The sequence below is a fragment of the Orycteropus afer genome, unplaced genomic scaffold, assembly GCF_000298275.1.
Source record: "Orycteropus afer afer isolate SDZICR_OR568_19922 unplaced genomic scaffold, OryAfe1.0 scaffold00252, whole genome shotgun sequence".
NCBI classification, from domain to species: Eukaryota; Metazoa; Chordata; class Mammalia; order Tubulidentata; family Orycteropodidae; genus Orycteropus; species Orycteropus afer.
In genome coordinates this window covers 3,877,156-3,895,350 of record NW_006921839.1, presented here as the reverse complement: position 1 = coordinate 3,895,350, position 18,195 = coordinate 3,877,156, and the positions used below count along the sequence as shown (strand labels likewise).

The 18,195-nt window shown below is 38.0% G+C and overlaps 1 protein-coding gene across 1 annotated transcript in view; it reads right to left on the bottom strand.

The window, feature by feature from the left end:
* The window catches only part of ARMC1 (armadillo repeat containing 1), a 67,204-nt gene extending 54,364 nt beyond the window's left edge, over nucleotides 1-12,840 (bottom strand). Inside the window, exons 1-2 of the mRNA XM_007949739.1 lie at nucleotides 12,658-12,840; nucleotides 8,500-8,591 (exon numbers count right to left, since the gene is read on the bottom strand). Of these exons, the coding sequence (XP_007947930.1) occupies nucleotides 8,500-8,591; nucleotides 12,658-12,840 (275 nt within the window). The remainder of the gene's footprint in view (nucleotides 1-8,499; nucleotides 8,592-12,657) is intronic.
* Nucleotides 12,841-18,195: the final 5,355 nt, after the last annotated feature.

Genomic DNA, 18,195 nt, shown 5'->3' with positions numbered 1-18,195 from the left:
GGGGTCACTATGAGTCGGAAACGACTCGACGGCACTTAACAACAACAATCTTTAATGACAAATTTTTATTATGGTAGAGATTTAAATTAGGAAATAATGCCTGATTCATTTTGAGTGACAAAGAATTTAAAATTCTCTTCTCAATTAAAGAACTTAAAGTAACAGTAACTTTGAAATCAATCCAATTGTCAATTTGTAAGCACCAATTTGACCTCAATGCAAGTAAATGCTGTGAACAAATTAAAATCCCAGCAAGTCTAGAGTAGGAAAGTATAATATGGCAATAGGCAAAAATTTAATACCTATAATATCCCTATTACAAAATATTCTTCCTTTCCCACGAGAAGAATAATCTCTATTTTCCCTACTTCTGTTTTGGGGTTTCACCGCCACTGATCACTGCCAGGCATAAGGCTTCTCTCTAATTAACCCATTCATGACTCGATTATTTTCCACTTTCAATTTTTTATTGATAACATGTATTTCCTTAATGGAACGAATGCTGGACCAAGGAGCATTTTTTTTAATTTTGTTATTAAATATGGATTTTGATACATATTATGCACACCTATATCTCTCCACTTTGGGGTAGGATTATGTGGAACACGCTTGTTACTCTGGACCATGGTGAGTAAAATTATAGGAACATATACATCCTTGGGGACTTGGGGAGGTGGGATAGTGGGAAGCATGTCCCTCTGGACTCTGCACACCTTCTAGAGTCCTTATGTATGCATATAATTTAGGGCACCTGAAAATGCAGTACTGGAATCATCACAAGAAAAAACAAAACAAAAAATCCAATGCCATTGAGTCCCATGTCCCATGGATCATGAAAAGTTTAATAAAGTAGCATTCCTCAACAGATTTTCTTTGTTCTCTGGAACTTTCTGTGGTATGGGGCATTGTTCTATAGTAGCGTAACTAAATCTCCCCCTAACTCAGTACTCCTAAACAGAGAGCTGCTGATCTGAAAGTTTGCTTCTAATTCCATTCTCACTGGCTGGCTGGCTGGCAAGAGGCAGTGACATCAAAGGAAACAACTAGGGTACTGTGGTAGTTAAGGTTATGTGTCAACTTGTCTGGGCCTGATGTTGAATGGCTGGGAAGCTGGATGTAGTCATTCTCCATGATGAGACTGTAATCACCTTCCTGGTGGAATGTGCCAAGAGCAACTAGGGAGCTTCCTTTGGGGTAAGGCCTGCTTCCAGTAATAAACAGCAGTTTTGGGCAAGGTCACTAGCTTTTTCGTACATTTGGATCCTGCGTTTGGCCAAGTCTTCATCTCTAATTCCTGGGCTTGAACCAGTAGCCTGCCTTGTTGTCTGCCAATCTTGAGATTATTTCTGGACTTGAACTAGTGACCTGCCATGTCAATTGTTGATCTTGGAATTATACCATATTACCTGTTGACCCTGGGTTCGTCAGTCTCAGCAGCCCGTAGCTGTGTGAGTCAGAAGGAAGCCTCCAGCTCCAGTGGGCCTAGAATAAGAGGCAGAGCTGAAGCCCAAGGTCGAGGGGCCTTCACTTAGCCCCTAGAGATAGCATTCTGAATTCAGACTCCTAGCCTCCTAAACTGTAAGAGAATAAACTCCTGTTTGTTACAGCCATCCACCTGTACTTCTGTTATAGTAGCACTAGAGAACCAAGACAGGTATATATATCAATCTCTTGTAACACAGCTTACAAGGAGATCTGTACAAGAACAGGATAATAATTAATTAAGTTAGTTAAGTTAGCATAGCAATAAATCAATCATCTGTACGTGGCAGCACATGTCAAAATGCAAAATTATGTCCAAAGAACAGATGTTTACAGGGTCTTGTCAGTTGTATAGACAAGAAACTCACTCTGTTCTACAGAACAGATGAGAATAAAAACTTTTCATTTTGATTTTTAATTTTTTTTTAACAGAAGTACCCAAAAGAAACCTGAAGAGATAATAAAGTTAAACATGCTGAATCAAAACCTGATACTAACACTTTATAAAGTGTTGATGTTTACAAGCCAAAAGACACAGTCTTAAGGTAAATCATACTAAGATAATGTTCAAATATGATAAACTCTTAAGATTATTTAGGTAAACAGAGGTGACTTTTAAAAAGGTTGTCTTTCAAATCAGAGATCTGCAGCAGCAAAATGACCTACAAAATGTATATGAAAGTTATTACATCATACATCCTCTATTAGAAGTGGATTATAGGACTAAATTTATAATAGAATATGCAACAGAAGTACATCTGTTTAAGGATCTCTCGTAATCCAGTGGTTAAAAGCACCCTGATGCTAAATGAACAGTTGGCAGCTCAAACCCACCAGCTGCTCCGTGGGAGAAAAATTTCAAGTCTGCTTCCATAAAGATCTACAGCCTCAGAAATCTGATGGGGCAGTTCTACTCTGTCCTATAAGATCACCAGGAGTTAGAATCAACTCAACAGCAACAGGGTTTTTTTTGGTAGTGCCTAAGACATTTGACTGCTAACCTGAAGGCTGGCGGTTCAAACCCACCAGCCCTCCTCGAAAGGAAGATTGGGCAATCTACTTCTGTAATGATACCGCCTCAGACACCCAAGAAGGGGTCGCTATGAGTTGGATCCGACTTGACAGCAGCGAGGTTTTTTTTTGTTGTTGTTTACTACCAGAAGTACCAGCAATATTTAAAGATATACTTTATTTGAATTTAAAAGATAGATCACTTGTGGCAGCCATGAAGGCTTAGATCTCTCTTAAGAAAGAATTTGCCCTTTGGCTGCAGGGAGAGTACAGTAGCGCAGCTGCCAGATGTGGCTCATGCTCTTCTTAGGCAGCCCAATGCCAATGACTAAGCAGTGAGGGGCACTACTCTCTGGCCATGTCTAATCAATGCCAACCTCTCTCATGGTCAATCTTTGCTAAGGAGCTCCCCACAGGCTTGGCTGAGACTGTCAGATCTGCAAGGCTCTCCTTGTGTAATTTGGCTTCCTCTCCACTTTCCTTTCATAGAGGTCAGATCTGCATCTCAGTCTAAAGATTCTCCTTGCCCAATCCTGCTTCCGCCTCTTTTATCTTTATAGACATTACCTTATTCCTTTTCTGACTCCATCTCAGGATCTGCTTCCCAGACCTGAACTGATATATACCTCTTCTCTTACAAAGATATAAGTAATTTCCCAATTATTTTACAGATACATCTCTTGCTGTCACACACACAAACATTCTCAAACACATAAAAACTATGTGCCAACCAATTTAACCCTTTTGTGATCCATGGGATATACAGCACCCCCCTACATTTTCTACCTCTGGATTTCAGTGGAAAGCCTCAATCTCACCTTTAGTGTGCTGCCATCTGTTAAGGGCCTGTATAACTGTGAATCCAATGAGTCTCATGCACCAATCCCAGTACTAGAGACCCTTCAAACATACATGATCCACTAATAGTATCAAAATACACATTATCTCAAAAAAATTTTTTTGCATTTCATTCAAAATGCCTTGTGCTCCTGAAAATACATGGTTTCAACAAAAATTCAAAGATGAAATCATTTGGTCTTGAATGGGTTAAGACACTGTTTTATAGGTTAAAGCTATGGTGCCACTAAAGCTTATCTAAAAAATTTTTAAATTCAAATTTAAGTATATTTTATAATGTCAATATTATTTCTGATCTAATTTCCCACATCTTTTTCTTTTTACCATGTTATTTTCAATTTCAATAACCATACCTGTTAAAGAAATATGTAATTTTAAGTTCATCAAACGCATAAATCTTTCACTGTTTGCCATAAACCTAAAATGTCACTTAAAGTTTTAAAAATTATTAACTATTACTGTATTAAAACACGCTGTTGTTGTTATGTACTGTGAAGCTGGTTATGACTTATAGCTACCCTACATACAACAGCATGAAACAATGCCGGGTTCTATGCTACCCTCACATACACTGCAGTGTTTGACACCACTGTTGCAACCACTTGAATGGCTTCCTTTTCCCTGACTCTCTACTTTACCAAGTATGATGTCATTCTCCAGGGTCATGGTAACATGTCCAAAGCCAACTTCACTTCTAAGGAGAATTCTGGCTGTACTTCCTCCAAGACAAATTTATTTGTTCTTCTGGTAGTCCATGGTATATTCACTATTCTTCAACAATACCATAATTCAAAGGCATCAATTCTTCTTCAGTCTTTCTCATTCACTGTCCAGCTTTTACATGCATATGAGGCAACTGAAAATACCATGACTTGAGTCAGGCACAACCCTCAAAATGACATCTTTGCATTTTAACACTTTTAAGAGGTCTTTGGCAGAAGATTTGCCCAACATAATCAATTATTTGATTTCTTGACTACTGCTTCCATAGGCCTTAACTGTGGATCCAAGCAAAATGAAACTCCTGACAACTTCAATCTTTTCTCCATTTATCATGATGTTGCTTAGTGGCCCAGTTGTGAGAATTTCTGTTTTCTTTATGTTGAGTTGTAATCCGTAGTGAAGGCTGTAGTTTTTCATCTTCATCAGTAAATGCTTTAAGACCTCTTTGCTTTCAGCAATCAAGGTGGTGTCATCTGCACATCATAGGTTATTATTGAGTCTTCCTCCAATTCTGATGCCAGATTCTTCTACGAATATCTGCTCAGTATATAGACTAAGTAAGTATGGTGAAAGGATACAACCCTGCACACACCTTTCCTGATTTTAACACACCTTTCCTGATTTTAAATTACACAGTATCCTCTTGTTCTGTTCAAACAACTGCCTCTTGGTTTATACATAGGTTCCACATGAGTACAATGAAGTGTGCTGGAATTCCCATTCTTCTCAATGCTATCCATAATTTGTTATGATTTATACAGTCAAGTGACTTTGCATAGTCAATAAAACACAGCAATGTTATCCTTCATTCTACGTTGTCTTCTGAATGCTGCTTCCATTTCTGGCAGTTCCCTGTCTATGTACTGCAGCAATCATTTTTTAATTATCTTCAGCAAAATTTTACTTTGGAGTGGGACAAATATGGATCTCTTCCAGACAGTTGGCTGATGAGCTGTCTTCCAAATTTCTTAGCATAGATAAGTGATCAGGGGCAGCACATTCGTTTGATGAAATATTTCCATTAGTATTCTGTCAAGTCCTGGAGTTTTGTCTTTCGCCCATACCTTCAATGCAGCTTGGACTTATTCCTTCAGTACCACTGGTTCTTCATATGCCACTTCCTGAAATGGCTAATTGTCAACGAATTCTTTTTGGTACAGTGACTCTGTGTATTCCTTCCATTTCCCTTGATACTTCCTGCATCATTCACTATTTGTGCCCATGTTGTTGTTGTTGTTGTTGTTATGTGCCGTCGAGTCGGCCCCGACTCATAGCGACCCCTCCTTGGTTTTCCGAGGCAGTTATCACTACAGAAGTAGGATTGCCCAACCTTCCTTCCGAGGAGTGGCTGCTGGGTTTGAACCGCCAGCCGTCTGGTTAGCAGACAAGTGTCTTAGCCACTATGCTACCATCTTTTAATATTGTAACTCAAGGCTTGATTTTTTTCCTCAGTTCTTTTAGCCTGAGAAATGCCAAGCATGTTCTCCAATTCTGTACATTTCATTATAATACTTTGTCTATTTCGAGCCATCCTTTGAAATCTTCTGTTCAGCTCTCTTCATCACTTATTCATTTGCTTTAGCTACTCTATGTTCAGTAGCAGTCAGACTCTCTTCTGAAATCCATTTTCATCATTTCTGTCTGTCTTTTTAATGACCTTTTGCTTTCTTCAAAAGGAAGCATGGTAGCACAGAGGCTAAACCACTCACCTGCTAACCAAAGGTCAGTTGTTCAAACCCACCAGCTGCTCCATGGGCACTCAACTTCCATAAAGATTTCATCTTTAGAAACCCTATAGGGCAGTTCTACTCTGTCCTATAGGGTTGGTGGGAGTCAGAATCAACTCAATGGCAGTGGATTTTGGGTTTGGCTTTCTTCCATGTATGATTTTCTTAACGCCATCTGATAACCTGTCTGGTCTTCAGTCTTTAGTGTTCAATGAGTCAAATCTATTGTGATGGTCTCTAAATTCAGGTGGGATATACAAAGGCCATACTTGGCTATAGTGGACTTGTTTTAATGTTCTGCACCTTCAATCTGAACTAGCATATGAGCAATTTATAGTCTGTTCTTCTCATTTTGAGTTGTGTCACATCAGAGTTCAGCCGCTGCCCTTGTAGTGACTGATGATACTGAGCTTCTCCACCATCTCTTTCCACAGATTTAATCGATTTAATTCCTATGTATTCCATCTGGTGAGTCCACATTACAGTTGTTGTTTATGTTACTGAAAAAAGGTATTTCCAATGAACAGGTGGTTGGTCTTGCAAAATTCTATCATGCAACCTCCAGCATTGTTTCTATCACCAATGCCACATTACCCAGCTACTGATCTTTCTTCTCTGTTTCCAACTTTCACATTCCAATCACCAGTAATTATCAACACATTTTGACTGCATGTTTGATCAATTTCAGACTGGAGAAGATGGTAAAAATCTTCAATTTCTTCAACTTTGGCATTAGCTTTGGTGTGTAAATTTGAATAATAGTGGTCTTAACTGGTCTTCCTTATAGATGTATGGGTAATACACCATCACTTTGTCTATTTCGAGCCTGTCTATTTCAGCACTGTACTTCAGGAGAGGTCTTGAAATATTTTTTTTGACAATGAATGTGACACCATTTATCTTCAATTTGTCATTCCCAGCATAGTTGACCATATAATGGTCCAATTAAAAACACCTAAGGTATCTATCTGTACACGTTTCATTTTGTTTTTGATGACTTCCAAATATCCTAGATTCATACTCTGCACCTTCCGCATTTCAATTATTAATGGATGTCTGCAGCTTTTACTTCTCATTTTGAGTTGTACCACCTCAGCAAATGCTGCTAAACATAAGGTTTTCAGTGGCCAGTTATTTAAGAAGTAGATTGTTAGGTCCTTCTTCCTTGCCTATTTCAGTGTGGGACCTTTGCTGTAACCTGTCTACCATGAGTAACCCTGCTGGCATTTGAAATATGAGTGACATAGCTTCCAGAATAACAAAAACAAACAAGTATGAGAAACCGACAGATAAGTGGTGGATTAAAGTACACTAGGAACAATGATGCAACCTTACACTTTAGACAACATTTCAGAATGTACAAAGCATTTCTACACATACTATTCTATTACATCATCAGTCACCTTTTAATTACAGGGAGGGGAGGGAAGAGAAAACTTCTAGATAGGTAAGAGATAAGTATTGATTTGGATGAAGGGAAAGACAATATATCAAATTGAGTGACCAACACAATATAACACTAAGGAAGACACTGAGAGGTGCACAAGAGGTACAGACAAGATAAATACTTTAGTATATACAATACTGCATTATCAGAGATAACAAAGTCTACAGGTAAATAGATGGGTAGACAGGCTGAATGATATGTATGTCTAGGCAAAAGGGAGTATACCCAAGACCATACAAAAGGTTGGCAGATGATATTTCAACATACATATTTATATGTGCTGTAAAAATATCCATATATATACAACTAACGGGGCAAAGTTATGATAACTTCTTAGCCACAGTCAACCACCCTAATGGAGTGAGTTGTTGGACCTGTGCACTCAGGACCATGGTCAAGGGAGACATCAAACTCAACTGGCATAACATACCACACAAAAACACTGTTCTACATTACTTTGGTGAGTAGCGACTAGGGTCTGAAAAGCTTGCAAGTAGCTATCTAGATGCAACAACAGGTCTCTTATCCAGAGCAAAGAAGAATGAAGAAAAACAAGGGTGCGTAGAAACAATTAGAGACTAGTGGACCATGCAAACCTCAGCCTATATGACTATGAGACCAGAAGAACTAGATGGAGCCCAGTTACCAAGTCAACCACTCAGAAAGGTATCAGTGCAAGAGATATTGGATAGAGAAGGAGAACAATGTGGAACAAACTCAAAATCACAAAAAAATACCTTATTAGTCTGATACAGCCTGGTGACACCCCAAGACTATGGCCCTTAGTTACCCTTCAAGCCTAGAATTGAAGTCACTCCCATGGCTTTCATCCAAACAACAGACAAGCATAGATGGTGAACATTTATACTTAGTAGATACACTCCTTAGAATGATCAATCATGGGAGAACAGAAAGGCAGTATTTTCACAGGGAGACAGCTCAAGGGACAGGAATACATAGGAAAGGAGGACACAGGAAAGAGATAACCATAGAGCAGAAGTGGGAAGAGAGCTATTACGCTGTGGATACTGCAGTCAATGTCATGAAAACAAAATGTGTATGAACTCCTATATGGAAAATGAATTTGCTTTGTACACTTTCACCCAAATTATTTTAAAAAAAATAATCAGATATTAATCATCAGAATATTAAGAATGAAAATTTCAGTAAAATTATATATTAATTAACAATAAACATTTAGCAGAAAGATCCATTTTCTACTGGATCAGAAGTAAGAAGTAAGAAACTTACTTTTGTATAACATTTTGCAAGCTTAACATCATACCCAGTTCTCCTTTCATCTTTTCTCTGTTAGCTCGGCATTCTGCCAAGTATCGAAGAGCCTAGAGCAAAAATAGTAATAGATTAATTCCCATGTCCAGACTACTCAAAACTAAAATCATGTGTAACTTACTGCAAAAGGATTTTATTCCATTTTAAGCTACTATTATTTGGAATATATCCATTATTAAATATAATACATCATCTTTGTAAAAAAATATATATATAATAGTAATAAAAAGGAAAGCTAGAGGGAGGAAGGAGAGGGCAAAGAGGAAAAAAACAAAAATCAGTTTTTGTTTTTAGAATCAACAGGTTTTAACATGTTTAGAAACTCTCCTTTAAATGTGAAAATCAGAGCAGTCCTCTAGGGAAATGATCATGTACTTCAAAGAGTAGCTGGATCTACTCTTTGAAGTAAAGGTTCCTAACTTATTTGCAAGCTCAAAATTAGGTTGTCTGCTTATATTTTTACCACTTCACCTCAACAATGTAGGATACAAGGAACTTGATCTCCTTTATTATTTAATTCCAGGGAGAGGTCCCAATCACTATCACTTCCCTGGATGTTTTTTGTACATTAATTAAAACAGTCTTCTGAGGGAACAAAACCCTTATAGAAGAAGCTGAATCTTATCTTAACACAATTCACCTCAAAAACAGCTTCTTTCGTTAAAAAACTAAAGATGAACGAACTGTCTCAAAAACTTTCTAATTTGTGAGTTAAAACTAACATTTCTAGGGTGCTTTTCTCATATTTAATATGCATTTTTTCTACCACTTTCACAAGCTACGTCTTTAAGAATCACATTTAGTTGTTTCCCCTTCACCTCTTACTACTGCTACTATTTACTGACTTTCTCATCACTTCTCATCATTCATACACAACTCTCTGTTTAATATTTCTGTAGATAACACCATACAACTCTGCCATGTCATCAGTCAAATGACCTTCACATTTCCAAAGTGCTTTGTCATTATCCAGAACAGTGCCATCTACAAATCACAAGTTCAAAGAGCTCCCTCTGACTACAACCTCTTATCTTTCTACTTACTCTTCTCAATGATTTCTACTGACATCCACTTCAGTCCCTGAAGGATCAACTACTATGAGAACTCCATTAAAAAATAGAACAGCATATATTAAAGGAAAAAAAAAAAGGAAAAGAAAACCTGCTTTCAGACAATAAGCAAAAGGCAATCTAGAACTGAGTGAAGGGAAACAACAAGGAGAGCCCTAAAGTTGCCCCAGCTTAGTGACTTACAAGGCAGTTTTCAGGCTGCAGCAGAGCGGGGAACTCAAATAGAGCCCAGTAGCCCTGCTGAGCAATACAGACAGAAGGAAAGAGTTAGGGAGGCAGGAGTGGCTTGAATTTGAAGAGAAGAAAAATAAAGAAAAGGAAGTTACACACCACATGAGTTGTCACACATGACAGCCTAGAAAAGTTTCAGAGAGGGTTTTGCCAGAAGACTGTAACTTTCACTAAGGTACCACTCTGGTGGTGTAGTGGTGAAGGCATTTGGCTGCTAACCAAAAGGTCAGTGCTCCAAACCCAATGGGGGTCACTATGAGTCAGAATCAACTCAACAGCAGTGACTTTGTTTTTTTTTAAAGGCACCACAGCCTTATTCTAGTCAATTAAAAAAAAAAAAAAAATCCTAAAATCTGAGTCATTAAACTAACTGCTGACTAGACCACACCACAGTTGAAACTATCAATTCCATAACCTAAATTTACTAAAAGTAGTTTTGGAATCAAGTCAAAAATATTCACTGAGATGTAGCAAAGAAAATTTAAAAGGGAAAAATGTAGGTCTATGGTATACTAGAGATGCTCACATCTATCTGTCCATTCACATTTTTGAGAGACTATCCTCACCTCCTCAGAGTATGCTTTCCCCAGTCCTCAGCTGCTCAGATGGCAGCAACTCTGTCCTTCCTTGGACCCAGCAAATCAGACCAGATTTCCTTTCCTAGCAGTCAAATGACTTAGGCACTACACCACCAGAGCTCCCAGAATCGGAACTAGAAAGTCAAAAATACCAGTGAGAGGTGATGCAGCGGGACCTGTCAGGACATGTTAACTAGGGAGCCCTGGTGACACAACGGTTAAGTGCTCAGCTGTTAAATGAAAGGTTGGCAGTTCAAACCTAGCCAGCAGCTTCATAGGAGAAAGACCTGGTGATCTGCTCTCATAAAGATTACAGCCTAGAAAATTCTACTCTGTCACATGGAATCACTGAGTCAAAATTGACCCAATGACATCAAATAACAGTAAGGCTGTTATCTAAGACCAGCCACATAGGCACTGGTCAGCACAGAAGCAGGAGAGACAGCACAAGCAAAAAGCTGTCAATGCAAAGTCCCAGAGACAAAGATCAGCTCACTCAGTCTCAGTTTGCATTCTCATCACTAGTTTTAGTCCTCCACTTCTCATTCTTAACTTCCAGTACTCCTACCCCTCCCCCCTTAATGTAACAATAGACTTTTTACCCAAACAATTATGAAGACAGGGAAAATAGAATTTAAAAGTTTAAAAAAAAAAAAAGGAAGGAAATGGTTAAGTAAATTCTCTATCAATGCAGTAGAATATTACACAGCTACTAAAAATTAATAAATCTTAAGAAGCAATATAGAAAACATTCATAGCCAAGTCAAATAAAATAGTAAACTGGACTTTTCTGCAGTATTATTTAATAAATCAGGAGTACAGATAAAAAAGGAAGCTTAAGTGGACAGACCCTTAAACAAAATTTTGTTAGTTTGTATGTAATATAGGAAAAAAGGTTAAAGGAAAGGGCCGGTAGTTGATGACATGGGGTACACAGGGAGAAACGAGAAAATGAAGAAAAGGGGGAGCTCCTAAGGAGAAAAGGGAAAATGTCAGTGTTACAAATCTCCTTAAAGATTATAAGGATATTCAAAATATTTAATCAATTTCTCAAATGATCACTTACAAGCCAACCACTTATATCTGTTACTCAATTTCATATTAATTTTTATTGACTGAAGTAAAAACTTAGAATGACCATAAAAAAATGGTCTTACATTAAGTTTTCCAATTTATTCCTTATGTCACTGCTACATATACTGACTCCTGAAATATATCATTTCTTTTTCTCACTGAATTGGAGCAAATTGTGATTGCAATAACAAATGTACTCTCAATTTGGATTATTTAACTTTTTATCTGATCTGATCAAGGTTTAAAGCAATGGCTAAACTAAACCAGACAGCTTAGATTTCACAGATAAACACCAAACTTTACCTCTGTGAAATTTACCAGCTCTCTGAACTTTTTCTTTTCTTTCTCTTACATATTTTTCTCTTTTCCATACTTTTCCTTTTCACTTTATATTAAAACAAGAAGTCAATGTCCATCAACTGATGAATGGATAAAGAAAATGTGGCATATCTATACAATGGAATATAATTTAGCCATAAAAAGGAATGAAGTACTGATATATGCTACAAAACAGACAAACCTTAAAAATGTTAAGTGAAAAAAGCTAATCACAAAACTCCATATATTATATGCTTCCATTTATACAAAATGTCTAGAATTGGCAAATACATAAAGATAGAAAGTAGATTAGTGGTTGCCTAGGGCTAGTGAAGTTGGGGATGGGTTGGGGGTGATTACATAGAAAGAGTACACAAGTTTCTTTTAGGATGATGATGTTCTGAAATCGATTGTGGTAAAGGATGCACAACTCTGGAAACAGTGAATTATATACTTTAGATGAAGTGTATGGTGTGTTACCCCAAAAAAAGTTGTTATAAAAAAACAAGTACCTTTCTGTATCTGTACTGATATGTTACAATCCTCAACTTTTGTTAAGTGAAAAAAAAAAAACAAGTTGTAGAACATTTCATGCGTATAGCACACTACCATTTGTGTAATAAGACATATGTATACATATACACACACATATATACATAGGTATATATAATCTTGTTATACACACAAACATGCTTACACACACACACATATACAAATGAAGGAGACTTACTAGTATTCACTCTATAGCCTCTTTAAAATTTTTACTATGTCATTTAATACTTTCCAAATTCTTCTTAATACAAAAAATGAAAACACTGGGACTGGCATTACTAAGGACAACTTACAAGCAAAGCCGAGTGAATGACAGAGGGGTTAGGATGGTCCATAAATAAAATAAGGCCAGGCAGACATCCTTGATCCTGGACAATGGCTCTTCTGTTTAATGGGTCTGCAGCTAGATCCCGTAGCTGGTTAACTACCGAAAGAGCATCAGGTTCTTCATTCATGGTGGAAGAGGAAGAATTCATCTTCTATGCCATACACTTGAATAAAATCTTCTTAAAATCTGTAGAAATAGTTTGCAAAATTAGTTCTAGGCTGCTGAGGTATATTATGCATTTTTTTTACAAGCAGGAGGCGGCATACGATGTGTCGAGCGTTGACTGGAGTTCAGACGTGTGCTAGGCTGCTGAGGTATATTATGACATTTATTAAATAACCAGGATTACAACATGCTTCAAAGAAACAGATGAATTTAATTCACACAATAACTTAAGAACTGGCAATTCCACAGTTTGAGAAAAGTAAAAAGAACATTAGAAGCTAACTGACGAAATCAAATTAACTATGTGTGCACAATGTTTAAAGAACATATGCCATCCTCAATATTCCAATAAATTCCTCTTTAGCAATACATATTTTAACACTAAAGTCATAATAAACAAGATCTCTACACTTCATGATTCTAACCTTCAGTGTACTTCTCACACTAGCGCTGCCAATGCTTTTATTTCATCAGCCGAACATTTCTGAGCCTAAAACAAATGCCTTGGAGGGAAAATGGCTAGCTGACAACTTCTTTTTTAATCCAGCATACCGGGTCTACAAAAAATACCATCTCCTAGGAAAAAGAACTGTGTCAAAGAAGTCAGTTAACAAAGAAGCCAGGAAGGGGATCTTGCCTCTCCCTTGAGCAGAAAGCGGAGTTTGAGCGATCCCAGTGAACCGAAGCTGAACCTAAGCCCACCAGTGCATTTTTCAGTGTGCAGTAATCTACTGCCTAAGAAAGAAATAAGAACAGGATGAATGTAGAATCTGAGGTTTATACAGCATACCCCTTCATTTGGCAGATAAGAAAACAGTTAGAGAGAAGTTAAATAATTTACCCCAGGTCACAAAAGCGGTTCAGTATGAACTATAGAGAAAACTTCTTTACTGGAGGGCAATGGGTTTGGTTTTGGTTTGGAAACTACACAGTTTTTCTACTTTTCACTCACTCAAAATTCAGCATATCTTTTTCCTATTAAAGTAAACATGACATTTTAGAAACTATAACACACTAAACATACAAAAGTCACAGAAACAGAGTATCGAGGAATGATATTCATATATGCAAAAAGTTAAAAATAATAATTTCAATTAACCAAGTTACAAAGCATATTCTTTTGAGGAAGAATAAAAAGATATCCATACTTGCAATAAATTAATTTTTTTTTTTTGGTTATTGCCTTTTCCCTAATCAACATTTATTAAATGCCAAAGGGGGAAAATACTAATCATAATTGAAGTTTATGTTCTTTGACCTCAGTGAAGAGTCTTAATGAGTAAGTTTAAAGCAATTTCAAGAAAAAAATCTGAATTTGGGGGAACAAAAGAAATTATTATTCTGTAATATTAGTTACATATAATAGAGATTATTAAAGCTATTGGGGGGGGAGCAGAACTGGTCTTAACCATGTTTTGAAATATACAAAGCTATGAAGATTTAGGAGCTCTGGTGGTGTAGTGCCTAAGGCACTTGACTGCTAACCAAGAGGCTAGCAGTTCAAACCCACCAGCCACTCCTCGGAAGGAAGGTTGGGCAATCTACTTCCATAGTGATACCGCCTCAGAAACCCAAGGAAGGGTCGCTATGAGTCGAGGCCAACTCAACGGTACATAGCAACAACAACAACATGAAGATTAAGTGAGGGCAGTGGTAGAATTCTCACCGTCCATGCAGAAGACCTGGGTGTGATTCCCAGCCAATACAACTCAAGTGTAGCTACCACTTGTCTGTCAGCACAGGCTTGCATGTTACTATGATACTCAATAGGTCTAAGAAGGACTAGGAAGAAAGCCCTGGTGACTTCCAAATATTCAGCTAATAAGCTCTATGAATCACAATGGTCTGATCTCATTGGCATGGGGGTCCAACCATAAGTTGGAGTCCAAGTTAATGGAAGCGAACAACCACCACAAAAAGGATTAAAGCAGTTGTACTCACTGGAGTAGCAGGATACAGGTACTTCTCTCAGGAAAGCTATTTTAGGCACTCAATGTAAGAAAGCAGATTCCTGAGTCAGAGCCAGGTTCTAACATTGTGCTTTTAGACAAATTATTTAAATGCTCTTTGCCTTGGTTTCTTCATCAGTAAATTAAGTTTAATTATAATAGCTACCAAATAGTTTACTGTCCAGATTAAATGACAACAGACTAGTGCCTGGCATACAGTAAGTGCTCACTAAATGGTAGTTAAATGAGTCAGAACCAACTCGAGAGTAACTAACAAATTACATGTCAAAAAGCAATAAGAAATAGTAAAGTTATTCAATAAATGGAACGAGAGTGACTTCTTAGCGATTTTAAAACCAATTGCTAAGGACCCTCAACTCATATCATACTGCAAAACATAATCATTCTCTAGATAAAATACATTAATTGTTAAATTATAGAAAAAAAAATTGTAGCAAATGCAAAGTAAGTTTTACTAAAATAGTATTGAAGGAGCCCTGGTGGCACAATAAAGAGCTGTGGTGGTATAGTGCCTAGGGCATTTGACTGTTAACCATAAGGTTGGCTGCACAAACCCACCAGCTGCTCCATGGAAGGAAGATGGGGTAATCTACTTCTGTAAAGATTTACCACCTCAGAAACTAATGGGAGTCACTATGAGTCAGAATCAACTCGATGGCAGTGAGTTTGGTTTCTTTGAGCTTGGTGGCACAATAAGTAGCCCTGGTGGTGCAGTGGTTAATCACTTGGCTACTAAGTGAAAGGTTAGAAATTCGAACCCACCAGCTGCTCCACAGGAGAAGATGTGGCAGTCTGCTTCCATAAAGATTACAGCCTTGGAAACGCTATGGAGCAGTTCTACTCTGTCCTCTAGGGTTCCTATGAGTCAAAAACGACTCAACGGCAACAGGTTTTTGTTTGGTGGCACAATCGGGAGCCCTGTTGGTGCACGGTTAAAGCACTCAGCTGCTAACTGAAAGATTGTTGGTTTAAACTCACCAGTCAAGGGTGAAAGATGTTCCACTCTGCTTCTGTAGATATTTACAGCCTTAGAAACCCTACAGAGCAATTTTATCCTATCCTACAGGGTCACAGTAAGTCAGAATCAACTTGACAACAATAATTGTAATGTGTACATGGTGGTGCAGTGGTGCATGGTTGCTAACCAAAAGGCAGTGGTGCGTGGCTGCTCACCAAAAGGCAGTTCAAACCCACCAATGGCTTTAGAAGAAAAAATAAACAATTTGCTCCCATCAAGACTGTTGTTGTGTTGTTAGGGGCCATCAAGTTGGTTTTGACTCACAGTGACCCTATGAAAAAGAGAATAAAACACTGCCTGGTCCTGTGCCATCATGACAATCACTGCTACCCTTTAGCCCACTGTTGTAGCCACTGTGTCAACAAACCACATTGAGTGGCTTCTTTTTCACTGACCATCTACTTTACCAAGCGTGATGTCCTTCTCCAGGAGTGCTTCCTCCTGATAATACGTACAAAGTATATAATACAAAGTTTCTCCATCCATGCTTCTGAGGAACATGCTGGCTGTACTTCCAAGACAGATTTCATTCTTCTGGTAGTCAATAGTACATTCAATATACTTTATTATAAACACCAAAATTCAGATACATCAATTCTTCTTCAGTCTTCCTTATTCATTGTCCAGGTTTCACATTCACATGAAGCAACTGAAAATACGATAGCTTCAGTCAGGCGCACTTTAGTCCTCAAAGTGACATCTTTGCTTTTTAACACTTTTAAGAAATCTTCTGTAGCCGATTTATCCAATGCAATATATCCTTGGACTTCTTTACTGCTGCTTCCAAGGGTATTGATATGGATCCAAGTAAAAGGAAATCTTTGACAACTTCAATTTTTTTCTCCACTTATCATTATGCTGCTTATTGGTCCTCTAGTGAGGACTTTTGTTTTCTTCGTGTTGAGATATAATCCATACTGCAGGCTGTTATGTAGTCTTTGATCCTCATCTGTAAGCATTTCAAGTTACTTTTCAAGCAAGATTTTGTCATCTGCATATCGCAGGTTATTAATGAGTCTTCCTCCAATCCTGATGGCTAGTAAACTCTATGGGGCAATTCTACTCTGCCCTTTAGAGCCGCTATGTGTTGGAAGTGACTGTATAACACACAACAACAGAATAGTATTTGGCAAGTAATTTTCTCAAAATGAAAATCAGTATTGTAACAAAAAAAAAAAACTCATGGTAAAAGAGAAAGTATGGGAAGAAAGACCCGGTGATCTACTTCGGAAAATTAGCCAACCGAGAACCCTGTGGATCACAACAGTCCGCTCTGCAACTGATCGGGGGATGATGGCAAAGACTGGATAGTGTTCAGTTCCATTATTCATGGGGCTGCCATGAGCTGGGGACAGACCTGAAATCAGCTAATGACAACAATATATGTAAGTTGAGTACAAAGAATATAGAGTGAAAAGTGCCCTTTCCCCCCCTCCCACCCCAAAAGGAAGAAAGTAATAGGCTGAATACAGAGACATAAGATCAAATGGTTTTGGGGCAAACTGCCTCTTAAAACCTTTTGCCATGGAGTTGATTCCAATTCAGAGATCCCACAGGACAAAACTACCCCACAGCGTTTCAAAGGTTATAATCTTTACAGAAGCAGACTGCTACATCTTTCTCCCACAGAGAGGATGGTAAGTTCAAACCTTTCAGTTAGCAGCTGAGTGCTTAATCACTGCACCACCCGGGTTCCTAAATTGCCCCTAATGCCAATACATTGAATGTTCTTGTTTACAAACTAGGTTCCATGAGCTTTATGTGCTGTCATTAGAACAAACCCTACCCAAAATGAACTTAAAAAACCAACTAGCTCAAAGGCCCAAGAGTAGAGAAGTAGTTAAGAACCAAATATTCTGGGTGATGACCTTTTGCACACAATGCTTGCCTTGGAACTGGAGAGCTCCATCCTTATCTAAGGAATCTAACTTAGAGAACGATTCACCCTTGTAATTGCAGTAGAAATGGTTTTGAAAGAGATCTTTCTGATTCTATGAGATCAACAAAATTCAAAACATTTTTAACTTCCAACCTTCAAAGCCCACTGACAAACAGTAGGCTCAAATCAGGATCTGCCTAAGAAAGGTCAGGAACACCATGAAGCATCAAGACCCCAACATAAAGAGTAGGAAATAGAAGCTAAGGTCAAGCACTGCATTTGCTGTTGTTAGGTGCCCTGGAGTTGATTTCAACTCATAGTGAACCCATGAAACAAAGCAGAACTGCTTCCATAGGGTTTCCTAAGCTGTAATCTTTAGCAGATTTCCACCTCTTTCTCCCCTGGATCCTGATGATGGGTTGTTACCACCAACCTATGGATCAGCTGCTGAGTCCTTAACTGTTAAAGGAC